The sequence below is a fragment of the Solanum pennellii genome, chromosome 11, assembly GCF_001406875.1.
Source record: "Solanum pennellii chromosome 11, SPENNV200".
In the NCBI taxonomy this organism is placed as follows: Eukaryota; Viridiplantae; Streptophyta; class Magnoliopsida; order Solanales; family Solanaceae; genus Solanum; species Solanum pennellii.
This window is the reverse complement of record NC_028647.1, coordinates 64088119-64102061: the sequence shown is the minus strand read 5'-3', so window position 1 is coordinate 64102061 and position 13943 is coordinate 64088119. Positions and strand designations below refer to the sequence as shown.

Sequence of the window (13943 nt, the reverse complement as noted above, 5' to 3'; positions counted from 1 at the left end):
TATATATATATATATATATATATATATAATTACAATCAAATATATAATATAACCCGTAATTTTTAATTAAATGAGATATTATATATGTAAGTTACACCATTTTATTACGGTCAATATTGGCAGGTAAATTCCTAGTAATTCGTACTGCTGCAGCCACTAAATTGCTCTTTGATGAATTATTGGATCGAATTTGAATAAACGATAAATAATTAAATAAAATTATAAATAAAAATATTAATTTATACATGTTAATATTGGTTAGTTGAAATTAATATAAATATTCATACTATTCATGATTTCATAATGTTCGAGATAAGAATACAAACTAAATATCAAGATATTTTTTTGGAGTTTTAGAACAGAACTTATAAAAGAAGTTACTATAGATAGATGAATATTGATAATATGAATATGTTGATTTTCAAAATTAATAATCAGTTATATTTAATATGTCGATTTTTATAATTATTTGCTAACTTAAAAAATTAACCATGACAATCTTATAGTTTGCATGTACAATAAAAATATATTGTATATAGTATTTTTTTTTTTATCAAGTTAATAAATACACGACATCTTGATATAAGGACTAATATGAACGAATAATTCAGATAAAACCACAGATGTATTTTTTTTATTTTAAAAAAATGGGACCTTTTTCAATAAAATGAAATTTGATTGAAAAATTGAAATAGAATTTCCAACTTTAAGAGTCAAAGGAAATATATTTATTTGAAAAAGAACTGTCGGTTGTCTTTTTATTTTTTTGTATATATAATAATATTATGTTTTTCACTAAAAGAAAAGAATATATGCTTCAAACTTGCTTTATTATCATCGAAGATACTGGTGGAACGAATTTTGTGACAAAAATCCAATTAGTATAAAATAAAATATAAAAAGTTCATACAAAAAAGATATTAAAAAATAATATTAATTATTTATTGTTAGTTGTGTGTTGTTATATATATACGATATAACTTTTTAACAAAATTTAAATCCCCTTGTGTTCGATTAAATGAATAGAATATGTTCACCGATTTTAACGATAAATTTTGAGTTTAATTTGAAAATAAAAAGCATCTTCATAAAAAAATATGGACATAATACATAAGTACGTCTTTTCACTTAGCTTAAACTAACATCTATAAATATTCCTTAATTTTTAATGTGTACAACTAATCACTTAAATAAATAGGACACAAAATTATCGTGTTGACGAATATCATGTCTATTTGTTCAATTTTGTGTAAATTTTATACACCATAAGTTAGAAGGCGTAGATATCAATTGAAAACAAAATAAAAGACATATTAACATATTACATGAAATACATAAATCATGCAATATGACTCAAATTAATTTTATTTTACAATATAAATATCGAAGATCAGATTACGAAATTAAAAAAAAAAACATGTTCACCTGAAATTGCTAGAGCCTAGAAATTTCTTTCCTCATGTGTAGTCAAAGATAGCTTTTAAGATCTTTTTGGTCAATTTCACATTCACATTTCAATTTCCACTAAGACTGCTTTAATTTTTTCTTCTATATAAACAACCTTTAATATTACTAAAGTTGCATCCTTAACAACAACAAAAAAAAAGCACAAAATATTTTTTTCTTCTAAAAGTGGGAAAATAAAATATGGAGACAATTAAGCTTACAAGAACCAACAAAATATTTTTCCTTTCTTTTCTTTTCCTCACCAATGCACTCATTGCAACATGTCATGAAGTTGGTTAGTATTCTTTAATTTGTCTCTTAATTTACTATTTTATGTTGTACTTGACACGAGATGATTATAAATAACGAGCTTCGTCTATTAATGATTAATCATAATGACAGAGTTCTTGTCATTCGAATATTATTATGAGTTCTAATATAATAATTTGTGTTTCAATTTATCATTTATGTTGTATCTGCCACAAGATGATAAGTATAAGAGTTTCGTCTAATGAGGCTTTTATGTCTCAATTTACAACTTCATGTTACATCTCATACAGAAATATGATTTTTATGTCTAATAATTATTTATGTCTCAATATACAACTTTTATGGTGCACCTGACACAAGATGATAAAGAAAGAGTTTTGTCTGTTAATCAACGATCGGTTGAATATGGACCTCTTGTCATTCAATTATTATGAATTCTAATAATAATTGGTGTCTCGATTTACAACTTTATGTTACATCTGACATAAGATGATAAAGAAAGAGTTTTGTATATCGATGTATAACTAATTATATATTATGAGTTTTAATTATAATTATATTATTTTTTACAGATGATGAAAGTGAGTTTAGTTATGATAAAGAGAGTGAAAATGGACCAACACATTGGGGTGAAATTCATCCAGAATGGAAAATATGTAACACTGGAAAATTGCAATCTCCAATTGATCTTTTAAATGAGAGAGTTGAAGTTGTTTCTCATTTGGGAAGACTTCATAGAAGCTACAAAACAACATCCTATGCTACTCTCTTGAATAGAGGACATGACATGATGGTAAGTTTTTCGATCAGTCTGATACGATAAAAGTCATTTAAAAAAAAAAAAACTTAAATAAAGTATTTTTTATTACTAGCGCGTGCTCTAGATCTCTCTCGAAAGTTCTAATTAAAAGATATATGAAAATTTCTAATGATCTTTTTAGTAGAATATTTTTCATATATGAATAACTAAAATACATAAAATCAACAAACTGAACCTACTACACATGAAATTAATCAAATATACAATCATTTTTGTCTACTGTTAATTACTATTTAACCTACTACCTTACTTTTTTGAATTTGCAACAATATAAAATATATAATTAGGTGCTTAATTTCTTGAAATTAAGAGGGAAGTTATATATGGGGTTGTTACATTAGCAACTTAAATTAATTAATTAATTAGTAATTATATGTGTTAAGTTTTTTGAAATTAAATTCCCATGATATTAAAAGATTGATTTATTTTTATTTTTTTTCTTGTGATGAATAATAAATTATTTATTACTTGCAGTTAAGATGGGAAGGTGGAGCTGGACATATTGTAATAAATGGAACTAAATATCAACTCAATCAAGCTCATTGGCATTCACCTTCTGAACATACCATCAATGGAAGAAGGTCTTTAATTTTATTTATTTTATTATTATATACTTTTTAAGTGCAACGATAAAATTATTTTCCTGATTTGAGTCGTGGAAATAATCAGTATTCTAATTCATCATTAGAAACGGTTGTCTACTTCACATCTCTTAATACGATTCTTCCTAAAATCCTGCATGAACATGCATGGGATCGATGTTTTGTGCATCAGACTGTCTTTTTTTTTTTTTATTAATCTTGATTTTATATTAATTAAATAAAATGCAGATTTGATTTGGAGGTTCATTTGGTACATGAAAGTGAAGATGGAAAAACTGCAGTTGTTGGAATAATGTACAAAATTGGAAGAGCTGATTCCTTCTTGTCTATGGTACGTTACACTAAACGCGAATCAAATTTTTATATACGGACAATATAATAAAAAAAAATTAATATTATTATAAGCTCTAGAACGTACAAAAAAATTCTATATACGTCACTGATAATTAATAATAATTATGATTTTTTCAAATTTCAGATTGAGAGTGATTTGAAAGCTCTAGCACATACAAAAAATGTGGAGAGAAAAATAGGAATAATTGATCCAAAAAAAGTGAAGTTTGGTAGCAGAAAATATTATAGATATATTGGCTCTTTGACTGTTCCTCCTTGCACTCAAGATGTTGTATGGACTATTGTAAGAAAGGTAATTTCAAAACCCTAAAATTACGAGTTCGAGATGTGAAATCAGTTTAATATATACGTGAAAGTGCTTAAAGTTAATATTCGATATCATTTGTTTTGTATTTTATCAGGTAAGGACTGTTACAAAAGAACAAATGAAGCTAATTCGCGAGGCCGTTCATGATGTAAGTTATTTATGTTTTATCTTAATATTTAGATTTAACTTAATCAGACATTATAACTGATCAACGATAAGTTAAGTTGACATATGATAATACATAAGTTTTCGTAGAAAGTCTTATAAGTATATCCCTCCGTCTTAATATAAGTCGTAAATATTTATGTACCTATAAATCATTTCAATAACGCTCTCGGTTTTTATTTTTTTATTTTTTTGTAGGAATCTGAGACAAACTCAAGACCAGTCCAAGCAACAAACAAACGAACAATTCGACTCTATAGACCAAATGATCCTAAAGAATAATTGATTATATTCTACAATATAATCTCAAAAATAAAATATATTTATATGTTCTAATTATAATAATTATGATGATTTTGTTAATAGTACCAAAATAATAAAAGCTCAATATGAGCTACAAATGGCCTTTTATTTATTTTTATTATTTATAACATGATTGTAATTCTTTCCATTATATAGTATATTTATTTAATTTGTTGTATTATATATTGATTATTCAATATTAAAATATTATAGCAAAATAATTATTCAATATTTCTGTTGTTGACGTATTTGTCTTAATCAATTATTCTCTCAACAACCCCACAAAAAGCAACAAATGTTGAAAGGTTCATTAATTATAATTAGTAAACCATCAAATAATTGTTAATTGGACAACATTATGTCAAACATTCATCAAGGAGTTACAGTATAGCTAATGAAAATTCAAAGCTAATTCATCACTAAAAATAGAATTAGTAACGAATTTTACTGTTTAGCTATCAAATTTGTATGTCAGTAAATTCTATTTATTTATTTAAAAATCGCTAGGCAAGTCATTTAAAACCTTGCGACTTATCTGTTCTGATTGTATATGATAAGTGTCCCTTTATACATCTTTTATAAGAAAAATGGCCCTTTCGACTCCGAAATCTTTTTAAAAAATTCTACTTGTGTCACACTATTAGCTAGATACCTTAGTAGGTTCTATTATTAGTGGCGTAGCCATATACTGTTGGACACCCTTCGTCGGAAAAAAATTAGCATATATACAAGTAAAATGATATATGAAATGATTAAATAATCTATTTTAAATACCTTTAACATAACAAGTTGCTATTTCTGAACACCCTTTAAAAAATTTCTGATTCCGCCACGGGTTCTATATCATAAACATGAAAATATTCCATACTACTTTTTATGTCCATATTTGCCAAGTAGATAACAGTTGGATATACAAATTGTGGCCGGCTACTTAATAATATATAATATTTTCCACAATTAAACAATTCACTTACAATTGCTTATTATTATTACAAATGGTCATTTCTTTCATATACCTCTCTGCTTGGCCTGCCATGATGAAATTTAATTGAACTTTATAATATTATTTTTGAGAAATTATCTTAAATAGTCGCTCATCCAATAACAATAATAAAACGCGTTAGATGTATGATATATATGTATATACGTGTAGCCGTATATGATTAATGACCGAGAGACTCTTAATTTTTGAGGCGTGAGTTAAATCTAAAACTTAATTTTGGCTAAGCCCATTGGGCTCGGTGTGGGACCTTCATGTATGTCTTCTAAAGAATCTACCAAAACAACTAGAAAGAGTGGCTCCGGATAAAGAATGTCTAAATCGTCTATGCGTCTCGGCTTACTCACACCCTAAAAATCAGCTCAATATAGGATCTCGTCCCGGTCTGATGCGGAATATTCCATTCATCATATATGTTTGGTGTAACTTTTCTTAAATATTTTATACTATTTCTTCCATCATCTTTTTTTTCCCCTCTCATATCCACATTTGCCACATTCTTGATTCTTCACTCTCTTTTTTGTTGTTGAATGCCATGATTTTTCATTGGCTTCTAGTAGTAACAATTATGACCTTTGTTGGCTCAAGTTATGGCCAACAATACTATGATTCAACTTCATGTCATTCTAGTATAACATCTCTAGGTACAAGATACACATGTACTTCACCAAATGATTCATGTCAAACATTCTTGATCTATAGAACTAATCAAGATTTCACAACAATCTCTAATGTTTCACACTTGTTTGGGATACTGAATCCTGATGATGAATCACTCCTCAGAACGAACAACGTCACGTCTTCATCTCAAATCCTTGAAATTGGAAGAGAGGTGATTATTCCAATCCATTGTTCTTGTACAGGTGAATTCTTTCAAGCAAATGTTACTTACATTACACCTACAAACACGAACTTCAACGACGTTGCTTGTGGTGTTTTCGAAGGTCTAGTTAAGTCAGTAACACTTTTTCAAGAAAACATTTTCACCAACATGTTTGATAACAGTGAAATCAAAAGTGGAACAGAGTTGATTGTACCTGTAAAATGTGCATGTCCTGATAAATTATTTGGTCCTGGAATAAACTACCTTGTCACGTATCCGTTTATATCAGGTGACGATACAGGAAAAGTAAGCGAAAAATTCAATATTCCTGTTGAAGATATATGGAGAGTGAATAATTTGAGTTTTAATCCTACTGTATACTCAAACACAACAATTTTGGTTCCATTGAGAAATGAACCATCAATAAATTTCAGTATTCAAAACTCCGAACCTCCAAGTCCTGGATTTCTTCCAACACAGCTCGTAGAAAAATCAACGAAAAATCAAAAACTAAAGAAACTCTACGTCTCAGGATCAATTGTTGGTTTTTTACTTCTTGCAGCAACTTTAATCGCTTGTGGTTTATACGTAAGGACGTTAAGGAAATTCAAGGAAGATAGATGTGTTAATCGTTCTACGATGCATAAGGATTCTGTTTCTTCATGTTCAACTCTGAGAAGTTCTCCACCAATATCCGGTCCAACGACTACTAGAACCTCAACGAATTCTTGTTTGTCTCCTGATTTATTTGCAGGAATAAAGTACACATTGGGAGAATACAACATAGATGAATTGACAAACGCGACATGTGATTTTAGTGAAGAAACTAAGGTAAGTAACAACATATACAGGGGATGTGTCGATAAAGTTGAAGTATTGATCAAGAAAATACGATTTGAGGATACCAGGCAAGTAATTGATGTACATTCAAGAATCAATCATGTCAATATTGTGAAACTACAAGGTGTTTGTTATAGTGAAGATGATATAACAGGATCTTATCTTGTTTTCGAATATCCATCTAATGGTACATTAAGGGACTGTTTGTCAAATTCCTCTGTTATTTCTTTAAAATGGCACAAAAGGACTCAAATTGCATTTGACATTGCTATAGGGTTACATTACTTGCATTTTTGTACTATTCCACCTTACACACACATGAACATCAATAGTAAAAACGTGTTCTTGACCGCGAATTGGAGGGCAAAGTTAGCTATTTTTGGAGCTAAAGGAGGGATTGGACCAGCAACGATTAGGGACATTGGAAGTATAGGAAGTATTGGAGGGTGGATTGCACCCGAACATCTAGTACATGGCTCGGTGTCTGAAAAAGTAGATATTTTTGCATTTGGAGTGGTACTACTCGAGCTCATATCGGGGAAAGAAGATGTTGATGGGAATTTTTTAAGAGATTCAATTACATTTTTGGGAGGGGGTGTTAATGAAGGAGGATGTTTTGAACAATTGAAGAATTTTATTGATCCATGTCTTATGGAAGATTACCCTCTAGCTGAGGCATTGTGTTTAGCTGTTTTGGCTAAAGCTTGTATTGAAGATGATCCTCTTCATAGGCCATCTATGGATGATATCATTAAAGTTCTTGCAAGAATGGTATGATTTTCAACATCTATTGTTCCGATATCTGTACTGAAGTCATACATTTCATTCAGTATCATAAGCTTGTGTTGAAGATGATCCTCTTCATAGACCATGATCTATGGATGATATCGTTAAAGTCCTTGCAAGAATGGTGTGATTTTCAATATCTGTACTAAAGTCATACGTTTCATTTTGTATCATAAGCTTGTACTGAAGATGATTCTATAATACCAAAAGAAAGTTGAGTATAGAAATAGTTAAAATTATACAACATATGTCATTTTTTAACACACCAAATAAAATAATGTATAAAAAATAATCTCCCGGTAACTAATACATTGTGTTTAGCATTATTCTTATACACTTTACTAAACGGCTTTCAACAATGTACCTTTGGGTTCCATTTGCAGCAAGTTCTACTTCATCTCAAAGAAGTCATAGTAGACAGCTGTACGACTTGAAAATCACAACATTGTTACTGAATAATGAGTTGAAGAGTAAACAACCATGGACTTGTCCTCATCCGACCTTTGGGTACGTACATTAGAGCTGGATGTCTCATTTGCAGCAAGTCATGCTTCATCTCAACGAAGCCACAACAGACAGTTGTATGACTCGAAAATCACAACCTCCTCACTGAAAGCAATTAAAAGGATTTTTATAACTCTTTGCCAATCCACACACATCTCTATATATATAGTTGTACATGTATGATTCCTCTAGACAAATGAGGAAATACTATCGTTTTATTTGACTAAGAAAGTTTACAAACCAATGTATCATATATGGTTACCTTTGTAAAAAATCTAGCAATCTAACTGAGACAACAATTGGATGCTGTATTGCTTCAGAAATGCTGATAAGTGACTAGTCTTTTTGCACTTACACTCAGCGATAACAGAACTGCAAACGTATCTTAATCTGGAAACAATAAAAATGACTAGTCTTTATTCACTTATACCAACTGAGCTAAGAGCTATGTTAATCACGACCAAATTCAATTGACTGTCTATTCAGCAGAAAATTGCAGCTTTTACCAACTAAGCTAAGAGCTGTAACAACTTACACATCCTGACAAACTAAGCTAATCTATGATTATAATGTCACTATTTCTCTTGTGTGTTATTTAAAATGTAATCAGATGGAAGAACTTATGTTAAGTCTTAATCGTCAACTAAGATGACGAGTGAGATTCGTGTTGCTGTTAGTTTCCTTGACTTCAAAGAAGCAATAGATGCTATACACTTGTTTAGATGAAAAGATAGTAAGGAAATAGAACAACTTACATCTATTAAAGTAGCACTTGTTGGTTTGAGCATTAGACATTCCGCACTGCTCAACAAGGAAAAAAATTAACAAAAAAGCAAAGCGAAGAAAACGAGCTTCTGAGGGAAAAGAATAACTTACATTTGTACTTTTAAGCATTACAGGTGTTCCCCCTCGATGTATAAGATGGGAATTTGAGCAATATTTGGCCAGTATTTCCCCTTGTCAAATTCTAGTAGTGGTGTGAGCAATGAGCATTCGCTAATATGTAGTGTAGAGAGGGAAGAGGGCATCCCTTTTACTGGAAGGGATTGGAGATTAGGGCAATTTCTGATGATCAGGTGAGAGAGGGAGGAGGGCAGTGTTGATTCGGAGAGTAATTGGAGATTAGGGCAATGAGAGATCTCTAGCTGAGAGAGGGAGGAGGGTAGTGCTGATTCGGTGAGTGATTGGAGATTACGGCAATTCGAGATGTGTAGACATAAAAGTGAAGTGAGGTGGCAAAGATGCAGTGAATGGAGCTCATCATGGTATTCTAAATGTAGATGAGAAAGACAAGAGGGAAGCCCACCTTGTTCCATTAGTGACTGAATGTGAGTTGAATTATGAATATATAGATATTGAGGAGAGGTGAGGGTTTTGAGATGTTGGCTGCTTAATGTTTTCAGATTGGATATTTCAAGTCTCTGAATAGAGGAAGGCAACTCCCAATTCTCACCACCAACAATCTCTTCGTCACTCCCATCTTGTATGATGAATAACTGTGTGAGACAGGGGAGTCTCTGTAAATGCCACTCGTTTAGTCCGTTCATCAGTTTCTTGCAATCATGGATCTGAAGGACTTGTAAATTAAAGGGCAATCCTCCTTGAGGAAAGGACTCTATTTCTGGACAATCATCAAGTATCAGTTTCTTAAGAGATGGAAGGAGTTCCTGCATACGTTCTGGCAGCCACTTGAGCTTCTTACAGCCCCTAATATGCAGTGAAGTCATCTGGGCCCCCCCGCAGGCAACCGATAGTTTCTCAACATTCTCACAAAAAGAAATAAAGAGACTTCCAGTCGCAGTAGGAATCGAAAAGCTAGTAATGTTGTCACAATTCTCAATTCTCAAAGAGCGTGCTCTTGGGAGCAACTCAGGTGATATATCATCTATACAATTATATGCATTCAGACATAATTCCTGAAGAAACATGTTACAATAACCAACTGCCTCCTCCAATTTCAATTCTTGACAACCAGATATGGATATTCTCTTCAAGGAACTGGGCAATATGCTAAAAGGTAATGAGGTAAGAGAGTTACAATTATTAATAATTAATACCTCAATCTGCTTCATTCCCTCAAGTTGGGATCTAAACAGTTGAGCATCATCAAAAAGAGATGTATCTGAAATACTCAGTTCTGTCAAACAAAAAAGATTTTCAGGCAACTTCCCCATCAACTTGGGACAATTTTCAATTGAAAGCTTCTCAAGTATAGGGAACTCCCCAGTTCCTAATACGTGCCATTGCTTCCACTCCGCCATATCTTCAAATAAAAGCTTCTCAAGAGAGTTAAAAGGCTTTTTAGAGGATGAAATGCCATAGAATTCTTCCGTCACCTCTCTTATTCCATGCATCCCTCTAATGTAAAGGATTTTTAAACAAGGAAGTTGTCCTAGTGCTGGCAAAGAATCACAGTCCTTGCAGTCGCTAAGAGACAATTTTGCTAGCTGAAGAAATGAAGGATCAGCCAGCCAATTTGAAAATCTTGTCCCTCTATATCCCGTGATTTCCACTTCTTTTATGTTTGTGTATGGGTGTAGCCCATCAAGTATCTCTCTTTCAGTTTGAGAATCGTAAGCAGAACTACCTCTACTCCACTCCAAAGATAACTTGTTAACATGTCCCTTTTCTTTCATATTTGCCTTCACGGCTTCCCTTCTATCAACTACATTTTCCAACTCGAAAACTGATAGAGATCCATACAAGTTATGTACTTCACCCAAATCTTCCATTCTCAAACCACCGCTACCACCTACAAGAAACTTGGCTCCCACTAGGACTTGGAGGCTTTTCAACTTGCTCAAATGTGGCGGCATCTTCAAGCGAACGCTGTTGCTTATGTCAAGATGACGCAAGTTGATCAACTTCTCCATCTGCAGCGGTAGCTCCTCAAGATAATAGCATGATGACAAGAGAAGTGTCTCCAAGTTATACAATACACAAATGGAATCTGGCAACTTTTCAATCAATGTCCGAGAAAGGTCCAAAAATCTGAGGAGCTTTAATTTGATAAACAAGTCATTTGGCAACTGAAAAATATAGTAATGAGACAATGATAATGCCCTTAAGGATGTCAGTCTTGGAAGTATGTTATGCAACACCCTCTTGCTTAGGTAAACTGAGTAATTGAGTTTGATTGGAAGCAATGTCCTCAGCTGCTCTAATTCGGAGAGTCGTTTCAATTTCTCAAAATCACCTTCTCCCATGGAATAGGACATGTGCCGACTTTGTTCCAACATATCATGAGATCCTTATTCTCTTCCAACCTAATACAAAATTTTGAAGATGCAGTTTGGGCCAAATCATTGATAAGGTCGTGCATTAAGAATCTCTCCGATTTCCATTCAGACTCTGGGACCCTTTCAAACAAAGATCTTGATCTCAACTCGTCAAAGTATTCGTTGCCTGAACAAAACTGCTTTACAAGACCATTAGCAATCCACAGGTAAATAACTTGGTCTTTCCAGAATTCATGATCTTTGGGATATATTGCACAAAAAGCAAAACATCGCTTCAATTGTGCAGGAAGATCATTGTAGCTCAACATCAATGCTGGTAATATATCATTCAAAAAACGCTGGTCCCATATTTCACTTCTTAAAATGTTTCTCCACTCCTCCACCCCTGATTTGCAGCGTAAAACACCAGCAAGTGCCTTTAGAGCTAAAGGCAACCCTTTGCATTTGTCTGCAATTTTTCTCCCAACCTCTTCAAGTTCCGGATGATCCCTATTTTCTAGTGAATATCGTTTGAATAAAGCCCAAGAGTCTTCACTAGACAGATTCCCCACAGTGATTGTGCAACGATCAGTACACATCGTCTGAGCAACACTCTCCTTACGTGTAGTTACAATGATGTTACTTCCCATACCTCCTTGTACAAAAACATTTCTCAGGTTATCCCACTCATTATAGTCATCATTCCACACATCATCGAGGACAACAAAGAACTTCTTTCCCTTCAGGCTTTCCTTCAATTTGACTTGTAGCTTATTAAAATTACCGTCATCCTTTGACTCAAATGAGCCAATTTCTTGAAGTAACCCTTTGGTTATTCTCAAAGCATCATATGCCTCAGAAACACAATACCAACCTTTCAAACTGAAATGATTCTTCACCTTCTCATCATTGTAAACCGCTTTAGCTAGTGTTGTCTTACCCGCACCGCCCATTCCTACAATAGGAACTACAGTGAGGTTTCGTCCACTTGCATCTTCAGACAATAAAAGGTCAATCAAATCCTTTATTTCTTTGTGCCTACCAAAGATATCAGATTCATCAACCAAACAAGTTGAAGGTGTTCTAGCTTCTTGTTTAGTCAAACCAAAATGTTTCTGTAAGCCAAGGTCACTAATTTGATTTTGCAAATTCACCAATGTTTCAATAGTCTTCTCCAACTTTTCATTTATGTTAAGAAAAGAATGATCACCCAAGCACACGTTGCAAAATCTACAATATTTCAATATTTTTTCTGCAAGATTTTGATGCTTACCTTCCACCTTAAGCTTCAAAGCTTCATAATTGACTTGTTCAATCAAGTTTTCAGCAGAGTCTACAGCATGTCGAAGCTCATTAAGCCACTCTCTCACAAAGTGATTTGATGCCTGCTTATTCTCTGCATCAGTTAGCACAGCTTGAAGACCAAGCAAAGTCAATTTCAGCTTCTTTAAGAGCTCAACATCATACTTATGCTTCCGAAACATTTTGAGAAGATCACCCTCAGGAGCAAGCCTATCAATGAGAACATCGAAAGCTGAAGAGAGAAAAGCATCACCAATTGCTACGACAACCTCCATTTCTGAAATCTGCAAATTCAAAAATAAATGATTTTTTAAGATAAATATTTTTCTTTATCTTTAATTACTAACAACTTCTTTCTTTATGTACCTGTTGAATGCTAAGAGTAATTCGCAAACAAGAATGATCGATCACCTGTTGAATGCTAACAGTAATTCGCAAACAAGAATAATCACTGAATGAAGCAAAACAATTCTCTTTTCTTGACTCCAAAAAAACAAAGATTCCAAAATAATTGAGACAATAAAATTAGAAAGTATAATTTTTAGCTTTATGTCAATTCATTACTTTTGCTTTGTGCACTACTGTTTTTCTCATTTTAGTGCTCAACTGGGCCTAACGTATCATTTAAACCAAAAAACAAAGTCTCAGGAACACGCAAAGTATGACCACTTAATTAAATAAATAAACACATTCATTCTACATGGACAATTTTGTCTCCTATGTGGCGTCTGACGCGTAGTATGTCATGTAGTATACGTGTGTCTACTTGTTCAATTTTATACAAGTTTAACTGTCTATTTGGGTACGCTCAAAGTTGGAGGACATAGTTATTCGTTGAAGTCAAGTTAAGAATCATGTTTACGTATTATGTCTGTAACTGAAGTTGCTTGAATGCCCAGATATTTATTTAATGGAAAATTACGTTGTTAAGTAAATTTATACTACAAATTCGTTGAAGTCAAGTTACGAAACATGTTTATGTATTATGTTGTGTGATGAAGACGATTACATGACATTTCACTGTACTTCACAATTAGTGAAGAAAATGCATCCAACCCCATCTCACTAGTATAACTTAATATACATTTATCTTTTTAAGAATTTTGATTTGCTTATCATTAAGGCCAAACATGCAATATGACTAAATTGTCCTTATTCAAACATCTGTAATATGACTAAATTGTCCTTATTAAAACATCTGTA

At 32.4% G+C, this 13943-nt stretch overlaps 3 protein-coding genes across 3 annotated transcripts; 2 read left to right on the top strand and 1 right to left on the bottom strand.

The window, feature by feature from the left end:
- Window positions 1-1554: 1554 nt before the first annotated feature.
- Window positions 1555-4512, top strand: LOC107004163 (alpha carbonic anhydrase 7). Its single transcript, XM_015202401.2, has 7 exons — window positions 1555-1741; window positions 2289-2509; window positions 3011-3117; window positions 3367-3469; window positions 3617-3784; window positions 3894-3947; window positions 4163-4512. The coding sequence occupies exons 1-7, from the start codon at window positions 1648-1650 to the stop codon at window positions 4244-4246; spliced, it is 831 nt and encodes a 276-aa protein (XP_015057887.1). The 5' UTR covers window positions 1555-1647; the 3' UTR covers window positions 4247-4512.
- Window positions 4513-5835: 1323 nt separating this feature from the next.
- On the top strand, window positions 5836-7707 carry LOC107004454 (lysM domain receptor-like kinase 4). The gene has a single exon (XM_015202651.2). The coding sequence runs from the start codon at window positions 5836-5838 to the stop codon at window positions 7705-7707; it is 1872 nt and encodes a 623-aa protein (XP_015058137.2).
- A 205-nt stretch (window positions 7708-7912) lies between these two features.
- Window positions 7913-13261, bottom strand: LOC107003066 (putative disease resistance RPP13-like protein 1). Its single transcript, XM_027913205.1, is given in 5 exon segments — window positions 7913-8325; window positions 8976-9021; window positions 9097-11473; window positions 11476-13024; window positions 13107-13261. Coding segments are annotated over 2 exon segments (3900 nt in total). The 5' UTR covers window positions 13016-13024; window positions 13107-13261; the 3' UTR covers window positions 7913-8325; window positions 8976-9021; window positions 9097-9113.
- Between the last annotated feature and the right edge of the window lie 682 nt (window positions 13262-13943).